The sequence below is a fragment of the Squalius cephalus genome (genome assembly GCF_949319135.1).
Source record: "Squalius cephalus genome assembly, chromosome: 9".
NCBI lineage: Eukaryota > Metazoa > Chordata > Actinopteri > Cypriniformes > Leuciscidae > Squalius > Squalius cephalus.
The window spans coordinates 24,246,706-24,260,678 of NC_137130.1; the positions used below are offsets into that span (position 1 = coordinate 24,246,706).

Below are 13,973 nucleotides of genomic sequence, written 5' to 3' on the forward strand. Positions count from 1 at the left end.
GCTGAACCGGATGTGATTCCTGCTCCGTCTCAGTGTTGTCGTTGCGTGGCCAATCAATGGCGGACGGAGTCTGTGCGTTTGTCTGGTAAACGTAGACTACGTTTTGCACAAAATACAGGCCTACTCGTATACAAATCAGGCATTAAAATATTTTTGTCGCGTTTTCGACCCAGCTCAGATCTGCGCCCGTCAACATGGATGTGAATTTGACCATCTCTCTGATGCGGGGCCAAATGGGCGCTGTCATAGAGAAAGCCGTGAACGTCGCGGTGGAGACCGTGTTAGGAGAGATGATCCGGGTGGTCGGGCTCAAATTTGAGGAGATCAAACGGGAGATGACCGCAAAAGAGAAAGAGAACGAGAACATCCGGAGAATGTTGGAGACGTCTCGCTGTCAGATGAAAACAATGCGCAAGTACATTAGCGTCCTGGCTGCTAAAGACGCCAACCATAGACTGTATCATGGAGATGGAGACATGGCAACATCCACAGGGATGCACTGCAGAAGAGTCCCGACGAGCACTGTGTCACTGTGTGCCAAAGCCCCAAACCCCTGTCCCAGACCGAGAGTCAATGAACCTGCCCCTGTAGCTGGACCCTCATGGGTGAGACATCAGATGCACATGTCCAAAGAAACCTTAAGAAATGAGAATCACATTGCTGATTTCCACATTGAAGAGATCCATGGACCATCAGTTAATAAAGGTATGAAACATCAGCTGATAAACATGTATGGGTGATGGAGTACCTTTTCATATTCCAATCATATATTACATTAAAATAACAAAGATGAGATAGAAATCATGTTTGTTAGTTTTCTTTAATCAACAGTATCACAACATAAGGCTTAAATTGTTAGTTCACCCAAAAATGAAAAATATCCCATAATTTATTCACCTTAAGCCATCTAGTATATGACTTTATTCTTTCAGCCAAACACATTCAGAGTTATATATAAAAAAATACCCAGGCTCTTCCAACCTTTATAATGGGAGTGAATATTACCTTCAATTTTGAAGCCCAAAAAAGTAGGTCATCCAGGTACTTTTTTCCTACTCTTTTATGAATATTGTTGATTCGGACATACCACTTTTGTCACAATACAGTTTTTCACCTACTAGCCTTTAAAGTAGGGAAGTATGCGATTTCGGATTTTTTTCTCTAATTGAAATGTTTTCTTGGGAATATCACTTTTAATTTGTACATTTCCTTTTACTTTCCATCCCGCAATCATTCTGCAAGAAGTGACACAATTTTTGCTGGAGACATTTCTAGCTAGGTATTAGAATACTTTTGTGATGTTTTGTTGAATTATTTGGTTTTCCTTGCACTTTAAACATTCTATTATGTTTAAATAAATTACAGAAATGGGTGTGATTGTCCAAATTTCAGCTGTCAATCCCTCTCTGAGCAACTCTAGCTCTTTATTTCCATCCTGCAGGGTTTCATCTAGTTAATTTTTTTGCCATTGTGTAAATAATTTCTTAAACTACACTTTCATACACTACAAGTTTTATAGCAATACTTACTCAAATTATAACACAAGCATACTGTACTCATTTTAAAGAAGTTAAAGAGCTGCGTAACAGGAATGATCAATACTATTCCACAACAAACAAATGTCCACATGAATATGCAAGAAAAGCACTAAGGGACTGTTTACATGAAGGAAACACTTTCATAAACTACACTGTTATAGTAATACCTCCATAAAATATAGGCTAACCCAAACAGAATCCTTTTTAAGAAGTTACAGAGATCAAAAGGTGCTGCACAACAGGAATGAACAATACTATTCCATTATCCATATATATATCTCGATCGCAGCAATTGGTGGATACATGCAACGGTATCTTGTTGAAAATTGATGGATTGCAGCAGGACACTGTAAAGTACACTACTACTTCACAATAAATACAGTGCACTATATATATATATATAAGTATAATGCACTGTGTATTTTAATTGTATCATTTACTCAGAACTAGTGGTAGGCTTTTTTTTTTTTTAAAGGCCGATTTTGATATTTCGAACAGGGTGGTAGACTACATATACTATTCAACGATGGCACATATCATGACTATTTTTCTATAATCATTTATTTTATACAATATTTATTTACTATATAGCCACTGCAAGTGTGCTTACATAGTCAACTTGAGAATCATTTCAAGAATCATTAATGTAATATTAGCAAACGACGCTGCATAGTTTCAAAGTGGGACAAACTGACTATTACTAGAGTTAATCAAATCTTTTGCTAATACTTATTGAAGTTTGTTCTACACCCAAAATGATGCCACTTCTTCAATTGTAACAAAAGAAAACTAACAAATATTATGTCAATCCCCATAAATGTTAGTTTAATGTTTTATTAAATATATAAGGACAGTTATGATGGGGACATGAATTTCATTACTTAAATGACCCACTATCACTACTCAAAAGTTCAAGGAAAACAGTTTAGGAATTTTGTAATATGACTTATTTTCAATCAGGCATTGTGTATTATACTTTCCTAATGTTTTCTCTCAACTCAACAGAAAGTGATTTTTTGTTGTTTCCATAGTTGATAACTCAAGCCCTCACCTGGTGGACAGTCAGGCGCTTCTGTCTGAGACCAGTGATCCAATATGGGGTCAAACCCCTCTGGCCTCTGCAGAGACTGGGCACACAGACATGCCCGACAGCAGCGTCCTCTCGGCACCCATGATGGCAGATCCAAGCATGTCATCCCAGACCACAAGCACAACTACAGTGACCTTTGGAGCACCATCGCTGAAGATCAAACAGGAGGAGGCCGAGGTTGAAATTGTCTGTGTGAAGGATGAACCCGCTGAAGCTGGCAGCATGTCTAGGCTTGAATATTCCAACCCTGAACTTCATCATCAAGTGGGGGAACCAGAGCTTGGGCTCTCACTAGATCTACCTGCATCCTTCCAAGCTCTTCAGAGTCCAGGCACTTCAGCAGACCTTGCAATCCCAGCATTCATCAACATGGACCCAACTACCTGTAAGTATAAAATTAACATTTTTACACTGGTTTATTTGGGGTATTATGAACATGTAGATAGAAGAGCCTTTTCTCAGGCTTTTAAATCCCAGATATCACACATATGTCGCCAAGACATGTTTAAATATGGTTGACAAAATTTGTATTGTGTAAAAGCTTCAAAGTATAATTCAATTAAAAAAAGCTTTTTATTTTATATACTGGACAAGGGAATAATAATGACAGTATTAAGTTTTTATAAAGCTGATTTTAACAATCCTGTTTGATAAAGGGGCTATATGTAAGAATTTTAATATATGAATTGCTTTTTATATTGCCAATGTCTGAACAACTTGTAACGAAATGTAAAAAACGAGAAATTCCCAGACTTTAGGTATTCCATGAAAGCCTGATTTTTGTGTGAAGGACTCTGTTTCGCTGGGAAAATCCAAAGGATGTGACATTTACGCGCACTCCCAAGATCCTCTCTTCTGTTCAATGACACATGAAATGAATGCAAATACACTATTCAGGATCATGCTGAAAGAGCTATTGTGTACCGTGTCATTCAAAGAAAAGGGATTAATTCAAACTATTGTCTCACATAGCCTGATCTATAGTCTCAAATATACTTTAAAATTACACTGTTATGATAGTTTGATTATAATTACCTCATCTGTCAACATGATGCCGGTGAATCGCAGAGCTGGGATTGTCGGTCTCAGGAGCATGGATGATTCTAGATGATTGTTAACAGTATATTGCTGCAAAGGTATTTCCAACTTTTTACTTCTAAGTGAAGAACGAAAAAGAACTTCGCCATGAGTATTTCAGGGCTTTGAATCACGTTCGGTCTCCTGTATGTTACTTGTGCTCGAGTGACGAGCAATAAGTTGCTGGCTGCAGTTCACTTAACGGCCACCGGTGTTGCTAATAACAAGGGTTTCTGAATTCTACATATAGCCCCTTTAATACAGCAAGATAAATGCTAACCATCAGAGTATATTGTAGCAGTGTTTTTTTAATAAGGAATACAACGGTTTAGTTCACCCAGAAATGAGGATTCTGTCATTAATCACTCACTCTCATGCTGTTCCAAACCCATAAGATTTTTGTTCATCTTTAAAACACAAATGTAGATATTTTTTATAAAATCAGAGAAAATAAATCCATATGAATTGAGCAATTTAATCGCAAGTCATTTGAAGACGCAATTTATACGATGAACAGATCTAATTTAGGTTTTTTATATATACATAAACAGTGAACATACAAATAGAGCTCTGAAACATGGTAAACGGAAGCTCAACCGTACGTGCTTGACATTAAATTGCATCTATTCATTACATAAAGCGATTGTGACTCTTCAGAAGACTTTGGTTAACCCGCTTGATACATATGGATTTCTTTTATGATCCATTTATGAACGTTTTAAAGCGTCAGAGTTTTGGGTGAATAGTCTTTCAATGGAGGGACAGAAGTCAATCAGATTTAATTGAAAAAAAATCTTCATTTGTGTTCTGAAGATGAATGGAGGTCTTAAGGGTTTGGAATGGCATGCGGTTGAGTAAATGATGACAGAATTTTTAACAAGCCTTTTAAACTTGTTTTTCAAAATTCTAATTAAATTGCAAGAAATTTAAAGTACTGATCTGTGGTCAAACTGATTTTGCTGAAGTGGAAGTGCACCAAATTTTTTTTTGAAAATGACAGTGCTTCACTTTAAGGCAATCAAGACAAAGCTTTTATAATTACGTAAAAACTAGTGTAACCATGTAGAATTAACCAATAAAACCAATAAAATCCAAAAATTGACTTACTCTCATTTCATTTAAAAACTGTATGACTTTGTGACTGTATGACACAAATATCCTAAAACAACATCTAAGGGATATTCAACAATTTTTTCAGAGAAAATATTTCTGAGAAATTATCTGTCGTGTGGTTAGTGGTATATTTTTGTTTTGACTCTTGGTTTTGATTGTGTGGTCCAAACCCGTCGGCCACAGACCTCTTTTCGCATTGTTTGACTCTGAACTGAGGTCCGTGAGCACTAGCAGCAACCGCTGTTTACCATTGTATTAAGAAGAAAACTTAAAGGCACTAAAAATGGAAATCATGGTTATCTTCACCAGTACCAATGGTTTGTCACTTTGGTTTTACAATCAAAACTTACTAACACCTGCCATGGATATGTTGCGAAAGAGATGCAAAGAGTGAAAGTTGCTTTCTGAAGGCAATTTCTACAGAAGAGCAGCAGTGAGAAATTCATGAGCTGTTCATAATCACAACTTAGGCTGTATTGCTTTAATACCAGTTGCAAAAGTGTACTGCGATCCACATGAACTGTACCTTACCTGTTTTTTAATAGGTTCGGTCTGAGGAATTTGGTGTATGGCAGTGACGCCGATGCTGTTATAAGCCATTTTTAGTCTTACACTGAACTTAAACCCTGTAACACAGAATTAAGGTTTGAAAATTACAAGGTTGAAATGGTCATTTTTCAACCTATATGACCATCTCATAATGGTCATATACATTTTCTTTGAATAACAGAATCAATATTGACAGTACTCTCAAAAGGCTCATTGTACATATGATGAATTCATACATATCAAGTCATGCTGAGTTTAAAGAATCTATTCATTTGGAATAAGGAGAAGCTGAGCAAGTCTTCACATTGGATTCCTTTTTTCAGACTCTGTAATGGCAAAAACAGCTGCTGAAAAACAGAGAGCATACAGGGCGAGAAGGGATGCTGATCCTGACCGCAGGGAAAGGTACCTCCGAACTGAGCGAGAGAGGTGGAGAAGAGATGTTGAGACAGGGAAAAAGAAGAGAATTGGTGACTTGTGTGAGAAGGCTCAGAGATGGAGGCGCAAGCAGTGGAGAGAAGCCAAAGAACGACAGAAGAGGAAACCATTTTTCAAAATAATTGCCTCCCCTCCAGACAGCCCCGAACCTAGTCTGATGGTGTTACTGCAACCCCGAAGAGGACCGCAGACAGACTGACAAGTCAGGGTCAGGACGTCCCAGGTGCAACTCTTCATGGCCTTACCTAAACCAGCATAGCCTTAAAAGTGAGGTGATCATAAAAGCACTTGAGTCCATCAACATTGAGGCTCCATCGGGTGGTCATTCGGGCACCCAGTAAAATGACTTGTGACCAAGTCAATGAGCTGCACAATATTTCAGATGTAACTGAAAGAGAGAGAGGATGACTGAGATTCTGGGTAATCCATTGTTTATGATGGATCTTAACCTCCACTGACTGAACCTTGTGACATCTTGACATTTAAATTCACAAAGATGGGCCATGCTAAATTAATATGTTACTCTTTGTATTACATGTGTTCTGCTATGAGGTACTTTGTAATGAGTGGTCAAAATTTAAATAAATGAATTAATTAATGTATGATTGAATCGATTAATGTATATTTCATTAACAGTAGACACTTCAACCCTGTTATCATTTTCAACTCTGTTGAATTGGATTCAGCCCTGTTACGTTTTTCCCCCCATCATTGTGTTTTTGTAATATTCTGCATATTTAGAGAGTATCTGAAGTAACCAGTAAATTACAATATTTCATGCTTTGCAATAGCATTAATGAATATCTTTAGAATACTGAATCATGTGTTAAACTGTAACAGGAATATATATATATATATTCTTCTTTTTTTTTTTCAATGAACAAATAACTTGGTAATTTGGGCCTGAGGTGGAAAATATTTCTTCTTGAGACCAGCAATAATATTTTCATGCAATAATGATTGTTGATTATTTCATGAAAACGGCATTTAAATGTTTTATTTGAAAAGGCCAAGTACACAGGGCATCCATTTCTGAGAGTTTTTGTTTACTGTAAAACCTTGAAAGTTACATCATTAAATTTTTCATAGCACAGGCCAGATCATGGAATACTGTTCAAAACATTTTTTAAAGGAGCTTTCAGTGAATGAGACTGATTATCCTTTTCTAATGAATATTTATGTTAAAATTGTCAGAATTAAAAAATGTAAAAAAATTCGAGCTGCTCATGTTTTAATACACATCGCAAGTCATTCAGTGAAGGGGAATCACAAGAGAAATGCATCAACATGAACAGGTGAGTCTAACTGCTTTACTTGAACTTTAAAACTTTAAAGGTCACCGTGTTTATCATATATTGAGACTTCTAATTACTGAACCGACATTCAAGGTTTTAAGACCATTTGTTTTATTTCAGTCCATTTTTAAACATTTCAGAATAGTGTTTTTAAATTTATACCATTTCAAGGTACGTTAATATAGGTTTGGATAAGATAAATTATTGTAAAGGTAACAGGGCTGATGGTAACAGAGTTCAGCTAGACAAGGAAAGGTCATGGCACTATATGCTTATTGAGAGAATTGAATGTGAAAACTTTACAATCATTTTCAATAATCAGACCAGCGTTTACTGTACAAAATGGTAACAGGGTTGAAAGAAGGATAAAAAGGAAACATGTCCTTGCAGAGTTGATGTTGCCATATAGACCAAATCCTATAATCTATGACACAATCTAAATAAGACTTAGGAGAGCGTTATGATGGCAACAGGGTTGACATGTAACCTGAGGACACAACTTCAACCTAAATTGACAAATATATTAAGAATAAAGGCTTAATTCTAGCTTTTACTTGTTTATATTTGTATTAAATCTAATGTGTGTGTTCGCTAAGCAAAAAGAAGTTGAAAAGAAAGCTGGGGACCGACAGACAGACAAAGAAAATTCAAACTATTGTCTGTTCTTCTTTTACAAAAATACCTGTAATTATGCATAGTGAAAGTATTCCTCGTTAAAAATCATTTCTTAAAAACAAATAGGTAAATATTGGACCCAATTCATTTTGAAGAAGTTTGGGTCAGTTTTATTTTTTCTTTGATTAAATCGTTTAATTTCAGCTGCTTTTCAACATGAATCTAACAACAATTCAATTTCTTTGTTTTTCTGAAATGAATTAGTTAGAAAATTTGAAGTTTTAATGTTTGTAAATTTGTTTTACAGCCATGTCAGATGCGAGCCCAGAGAGTTTTGAAAATAATAAATGTACAGGTAAGTTTAATCCCTTCATTTACAATGTCGAGTTAAGCTCATACATTTATAAAGGTTTACTGTTCAGTGTCAGTCCCAGCTAAATCACCTGTGGTATTGCAGCTGACGAGAGGGCCATTCTTGAGTGGCAGGGAGAAATGGACTGGAAAATCAACCACCTGACTGCATTGGTTCAGTGTCTTGTGGGGAACAGGCACTTTGAACCCCCACTGCAGATGGAGGATGAAGACAAGGATTGTGTCTTGCCTCTGATGTCAATGGAGGATCTTGACCGGTTGGAGCAAACACTTCTAGACAAAGGGAAAATGCAAAAATTGGTAAGATTCTTTGGAATTATCTAAATAAAAGAGTTTGTGGTGAATTTCTGTCTACATGCTATATTCAATCTCTGTTTTAGGTGAACAGATTGTCTGTTAGTGGAGGTCAAACTATGAAAAAGACCGTGGGGAGAATTTGCAACAAGGTCTTTGCCTCAAACGTGGCCAAACAGCTCAATTGGTGCGGACGTGGAGACAAGCGAGGCTTGAGAAAAACAAATATTGGAGTACTAATAATAGGTATGTCCAAGTACTTTTAAGAATAAAAGTATTGTAGTGATATCATAGTTACAAATCTCAGTCAATTCACATATGAATACATTTTAATTTTAACATTTGCAATGAATTGCTCTCTAGAACTTGTTCCACTTTTGCTGACTAAAATTTTACAATTGCATACATAAACAGTCAGACTTGTCTGTTCAGGTAAAGTTCAGTAATAAATTAAATAAAAATGTTGTTTTGTTTCTTTGTAAACTAATAACCTATCTATTTAACATACAGCTGCAGCTATGAGGAACAGCGCTCTCCTGACTCCCACAGAAGCAGAGGCAGAGAAATGCATCAAAGACTACCTGCGTTTGGCCCCAGGAAGGACATCCTCCTAATCTATTGTAAAAATGTCAGTTTTGATTTATACATTGCTTGTACAAAGAATTACTGTATTGCAAACTGTTAAATAAATATTTTAATAACTACTTGATCTATTGTTTAGAAGTAGTAAATTAGGGTTATTAAAGTGTCCAGAGTCGGTGTTCATTTTTTTAAATCATTTTTAAAACATCAGGATTTTAGACGAGACTTAAGCCTAAAATGCATGTTTAAGCTGTTTTTACAGAAACAGACTTGCACTGGCATATCTTAAAATATGTCAGTGCCATTGTTTTGTCTCAAGACGCACACATTTATAAAAGCTTCTCACAGTTTAGTGGCAAATTAAAAGTGATTTTATATATATATATATATATATAAACATTTAAAAGTATATGGGGGGGGGGGTCATTTTGAACACAAATATTTAGTTGGATTTTTCTTTTCATTTCTTATCAACTCAACATTCTCAGAATCACACATACAAATATGTATTAGAAAACATCAATAATAGTTTACTGATGCCTCTGTTAAATTGATTTCATACAATTTTGTTCTTGGCAGCAAAATGTCTTGCAGGTCAAGGGGGTTTAATTATTTTGATTGCAACTGTAAATGTCCTAATTGAACTAAGGCCTAGTCCTGGCTCAATCTAAGCCTTGTCTGTGAAACCGGCCTAAGAAGTTTAAACTTTTCCCATGGTGTGAAAATTACAAATATTCCATGTAATCTTTCAAGTAATATCATATAAATAAAAAAAACCCTTTAAAACTAGGTCAGGCTATATTGTAAAACCAAATACATTCTAAAAACATAGATATCTTGGCTTTTGTGAATCTGAAACTTGCTCAGCAAACATTGATAAGAAGATACTTGAGGTTACAGTTATCAGGAAACTGACAGGATGTGATGTTGCAATAAGCAGCCAAAGCAGTTTTCAGGAGAGGAAAAAGCTGACGTGTAACCGCACATGTAGAAGCTGCGTATGCACGGAATCACAACAGATCTGCCGGTTCGTGAGTTTCATATGAATTGTGATTCATTTAAGTGATTATTTTGTGCCACCCTGTGACTCTAAACATGTGGAATTGTCTTAAAGTGAACACTGCCTGCTTAATAATGTGTTATAAGCTTCCAAAGGCTTCTGTATTATTTCACTGTGCATCTCTTTAGGTATCTATATTTTACCGTTTAGTTCTTACTCGATCATATAGTAGTTTTGAGATGGGCTTCAGTTGGCATAGGTCAATATGAGCGTTAATGTAAATTATATCAACATCATATAAAATAATAACATGCTGCCATTGTTTGAAATAGCGGCTCAAGAGGTTCAAATATTTGTATTAATATCTCTCACCTCTCTGCCCATATTTAGATGACGACTCTCAGCTGTGTGTGGCAGGGGTCCAAAAGCAGGTGCGTCCGAGACGTAAGGACCTGAACCTGTATGAAGAGTACAAACGCAGCAGAACTCTGAGTCTAAGAGGCCGGAACACAAACCGAGGGCTTGGTACAAACCGACGGCGTGAGCTGGATCAGACTCTACCACAGGCTCTACTTGCAGACCTGGTAAGGGAACGAAGAGAAAAGACTCGCCTTCGAGTGGCCCGCTGGCGTGCCAAACGCAAACTACAAGCCTGTTTGATGGCCTCGCAGGCTGCGCAGTTTAACGGCGCTCCAGTGCAGAGTTCACCTGCCCAGCGGGGCGGCCTGATCTCCTCCCGCAGGCGAGGCGGGTTGACTGCGCAGCGAGGTGGGCTTGGATTGAGAAGGGGATTGTCCGAGGCTGGGACATATAACCTGCTGCTGCAGTTCGGGCCCAGTCCTACCCAATCAGCACCAACACACGGCATCAATGAGGGTATGATGCCCTCAGCGCTATCACAGAACAGACCAACTTACCAATGATGCAGTGTTTACTTGCTGGCAGAAACTCGCACTAAGTAATGGTGGAACTTGGAAAAAAATGGTTAATAATGTTCCTAAAACTACAACTTGCAAACCGAAACCCCATACTGATTTGTGAAAACTTAAATTAAATTAATTCAACTTTTGGCTTTACAGACTCAACCAACAATTCTACCTAATTAGATTACATTAAGCATTTAACAACCGTGACTGTATAATAAAATACTTTCTACAATAAACTGTGCTGAATAAAATGTAAATGGGAAAAGTACAAAAGTCCAAGGATATTGTGATCATCAGTGAAGAAATTTCACTCTGCAATCATGTTAACATGAATGTTGGCCCACGTAGCTTGTTGAAATGTTTTTGACCGCAGTGTTCAGAGTGTTTTTAAATAATAATTTGGTCTATTCGTTAAAATATATCCATGTTCATCATTGTGGCCTAAATTTTTCTAGCAAATGACATTGTTGGCTATAACTATGACAGTTATTGATTAGATCATTTTGTATGACAGTGTTTTCTTAACGAGCACACAGTGCAAATTTGCTGTATAAGCAGATTAGTGGGTTTGATTTTGAGCAGACAAACGTGGTTTAACAGACACTTGTGTAAAAAGTGGTGAGTGCTGTTTATAGTGTCGGGAAATGAGTCTCTGTTTTGGTGGCTGATGTAATGGTATGTTTTGGTATGAAAAGGTTTTACTGATAAAATGCTCACACATATAGTTATCTAGGTAATGGGGAAAACTGTAAACCAAGAACTGGATCAGTTTTGGTATCGATTCATTTACAATGATCTTTACAGCGATCAGCGAAGTTTTTTTTTTTTTTTAACCACAGTGTCTTAATAGAAAACGTGCAATAAGGCATTGTGACAGTTGCTTCCATAATTCAGCAGCTCAGGACCAAAAGCCACAATACTACATTAACATTTCACACTTAGTCTTGTCTTTGAACGAGAACTTTATAAAGCTTGTTTTTTTTGTTAGTTTTTTTTTTATTGGAAAAGATTACATTTAATTCATAGTATTCTGAGAAGCGACTTTGAAATTCAGTCAGCTGAGAGAAAACACACTGATATCAATATAAGGCAATACACAATGTGTTTCACAAAGACTACAAAGAAATTTTATTGTAACCCTCACAACTTTACATGGACTCGTTGGGGCTATCCTCGCTTGTTTTATGTAATTGTATTTACACAAATGTTCATTTTTGAGTTATTAGTCATTTTTAATGTCACTACATAATCATTTCTCAAGTTTTGAAGCTCTACAGTAGGATAGTTCAACCGTTTACACTAGGATGTGATTAAAGATTAATAAACATGTTTTCTACAGTTTTCATGTGCTATGTTCAGTGTTATGCTGTTTAAAGATTATTAAATGTTTAATGTTGTGTATGTTACATTTGTTGGTGCATAATTAAATAAAATATAAGACCTTAAAATAATATAAGATTGTTCCTAAAATCAACCAAGTTATGCTCCTGAGTAATCATCTACCTGCAGAGCAAATGTTTAAATGTGTGCTTCAAGAGTTCAATGCATTAAATCAACAAGAAGTTACATTTGTGCTGCTCCATTGTGTCCAATGACTTTATATGGGTGTTTAATTACCCATTGACTATCTTACTACTGATCGCCCCTGGTAGGGTGTAAAAGATGAGAACCAGGAACAAGGTCACGATCAACAGCACCAGTCCAGCAATGATGTATTTCTTGTAGTTCCCCCAGATCAGGTGAAAGAAGCACTTGAAAGGATTCATAAACCAGGAGAAGGATGTGTCTGGGCGACTAGAGAAAAGAGAGATATTAAATAATTACAAATAATTTACATTTACAATAATTTACATATATACAGTACAACTACCCACACAACCCAAAAACAAACAATTTATTTTTTTATTATATAGGCCTATATATTGGCTACTGCCTATATACTAACTGATTAGTAACCCTAGTAATAATGGGAGTGAACCCTAGGTGTTAGAGGGATAGTTCACCCAGAAATGTAATTTCTGTCAATAATTACTTGCCCTCATGTCGTTCCAAACCCTTAAGACTTTTGTTCATCTTCGGAACACAAATGAAGATCTTTTTGATGAAATCTGAGATATTTCTGTTATTACTGAGATATTTCATAAAGAGATCGTAAAACTAATCCATATGAATTGAGTGGTTTAGTCAAAATTGTCTGAAGAGACTCGATCGCTTTATATGATGAACAGATTGAATTTAGGCTTTTATTCAGATTTAAACATTGATCAGCGAACATAGAAGCTCAACTGAACCAGCTTGACGCTTGAGAACAAACCTCTAGCAGAAGCGTTGCATAGCGGTCTATGAAGGGACAGAAAACTCTCACGTTTCATCAAAAAGATCATCATTTGTGTTCCTAAGATGAACGAAAGACTTACGGGTTTGGAACGATATGAGGGTGAGTAATTAATGACAGAAATTAAATTTTTGGGTGAACTATCCCTTTAAGTGTATTAGTCACATTACTTTGGTTTCTCTAAAGGCTCTGGCTCTTTGCGTGCACGGCCCACTGGATTTTTCTCTGCCTCTTCAGCTGTCACCAGGTGGAACTCCGCTTCTACCTTCCCCTATGGAGATAAAACAGTTTAAATACTATAACAGTTTTACTAGGTTACATCATATTTGTGTAAATGCACAGTACTACACATACTATTGTTTTGTACAGAACAAACGTAAATGGACAATTAAACATGCCTCAATTTATCTAATGTAATTGCATTAAAAATACATTAGTCAAAGTTTTGATTGTCCGTATGCTTGCAAACATGGAGCTATTTTTGAATTATAAAGTTTGGAGCTGTAAAGTTTAATTCACATTTTTCACTGAAATAATTCAATTCACACACTGTGACGTCGCCAGCTTTAATGAAGGGCCACCAGCCTTTGGAGCGTTTCTGCTGAAAGATAGAGATGTTCTCTGTGGTTTCTGTCAGCATTTCCATCTTACAAGCTTTAGCTGATTTGGCTCCACGTGGAAACCCATGCAGGTCCAACTCCACTGAGCCTGAGAAAAAGCCACACAAAAATGACCTTCATCAAGTATTA

The 13,973-nt window shown here is 36.4% G+C and overlaps 2 protein-coding genes across 4 annotated transcripts in view; one reads left to right on the top strand and one right to left on the bottom strand.

The window, feature by feature from the left end:
- On the top strand, positions 1–12,345 carry LOC307164615 (uncharacterized protein). 3 transcript variants are annotated; one of them, XM_079881623.1, is made up of 7 exons: positions 27–705; positions 2,570–3,013; positions 8,023–8,070; positions 8,173–8,387; positions 8,468–8,627; positions 8,892–9,009; positions 10,354–12,290. In XM_079881623.1, exons 1-6 carry the CDS (start codon positions 195–197, stop codon positions 8,993–8,995), a joined length of 1,482 nt encoding a protein of 493 aa, XP_079737749.1. In that variant the 5' UTR covers positions 27–194; the 3' UTR covers positions 8,996–9,009; positions 10,354–12,290. The 3 variants fall into 3 exon arrangements, with proteins under 3 accessions (XP_079737748.1, XP_079737749.1, XP_079737750.1); XM_079881622.1 differs by lacking the exons at positions 8,023–8,070; positions 8,173–8,387; positions 8,468–8,627; positions 8,892–9,009 and having other exon boundaries at positions 1–705; positions 10,354–12,345; XM_079881624.1 differs by lacking the exons at positions 8,023–8,070; positions 8,173–8,387; positions 8,468–8,627; positions 8,892–9,009; positions 10,354–12,290 and adding an exon at positions 5,691–7,011.
- Positions 11,997–13,973, bottom strand: part of fer1l6 (fer-1 like family member 6) — an 18,803-nt gene continuing 16,826 nt past the window's right edge. Inside the window, exons 37-39 of the mRNA XM_079881621.1 lie at positions 13,775–13,932; positions 13,395–13,495; positions 11,997–12,683 (exon numbers count right to left, since the gene is read on the bottom strand). Of these exons, the coding sequence (XP_079737747.1) occupies positions 12,503–12,683; positions 13,395–13,495; positions 13,775–13,932 (440 nt within the window). The 3' untranslated portion in view covers positions 11,997–12,502. The remainder of the gene's footprint in view (positions 12,684–13,394; positions 13,496–13,774; positions 13,933–13,973) is intronic.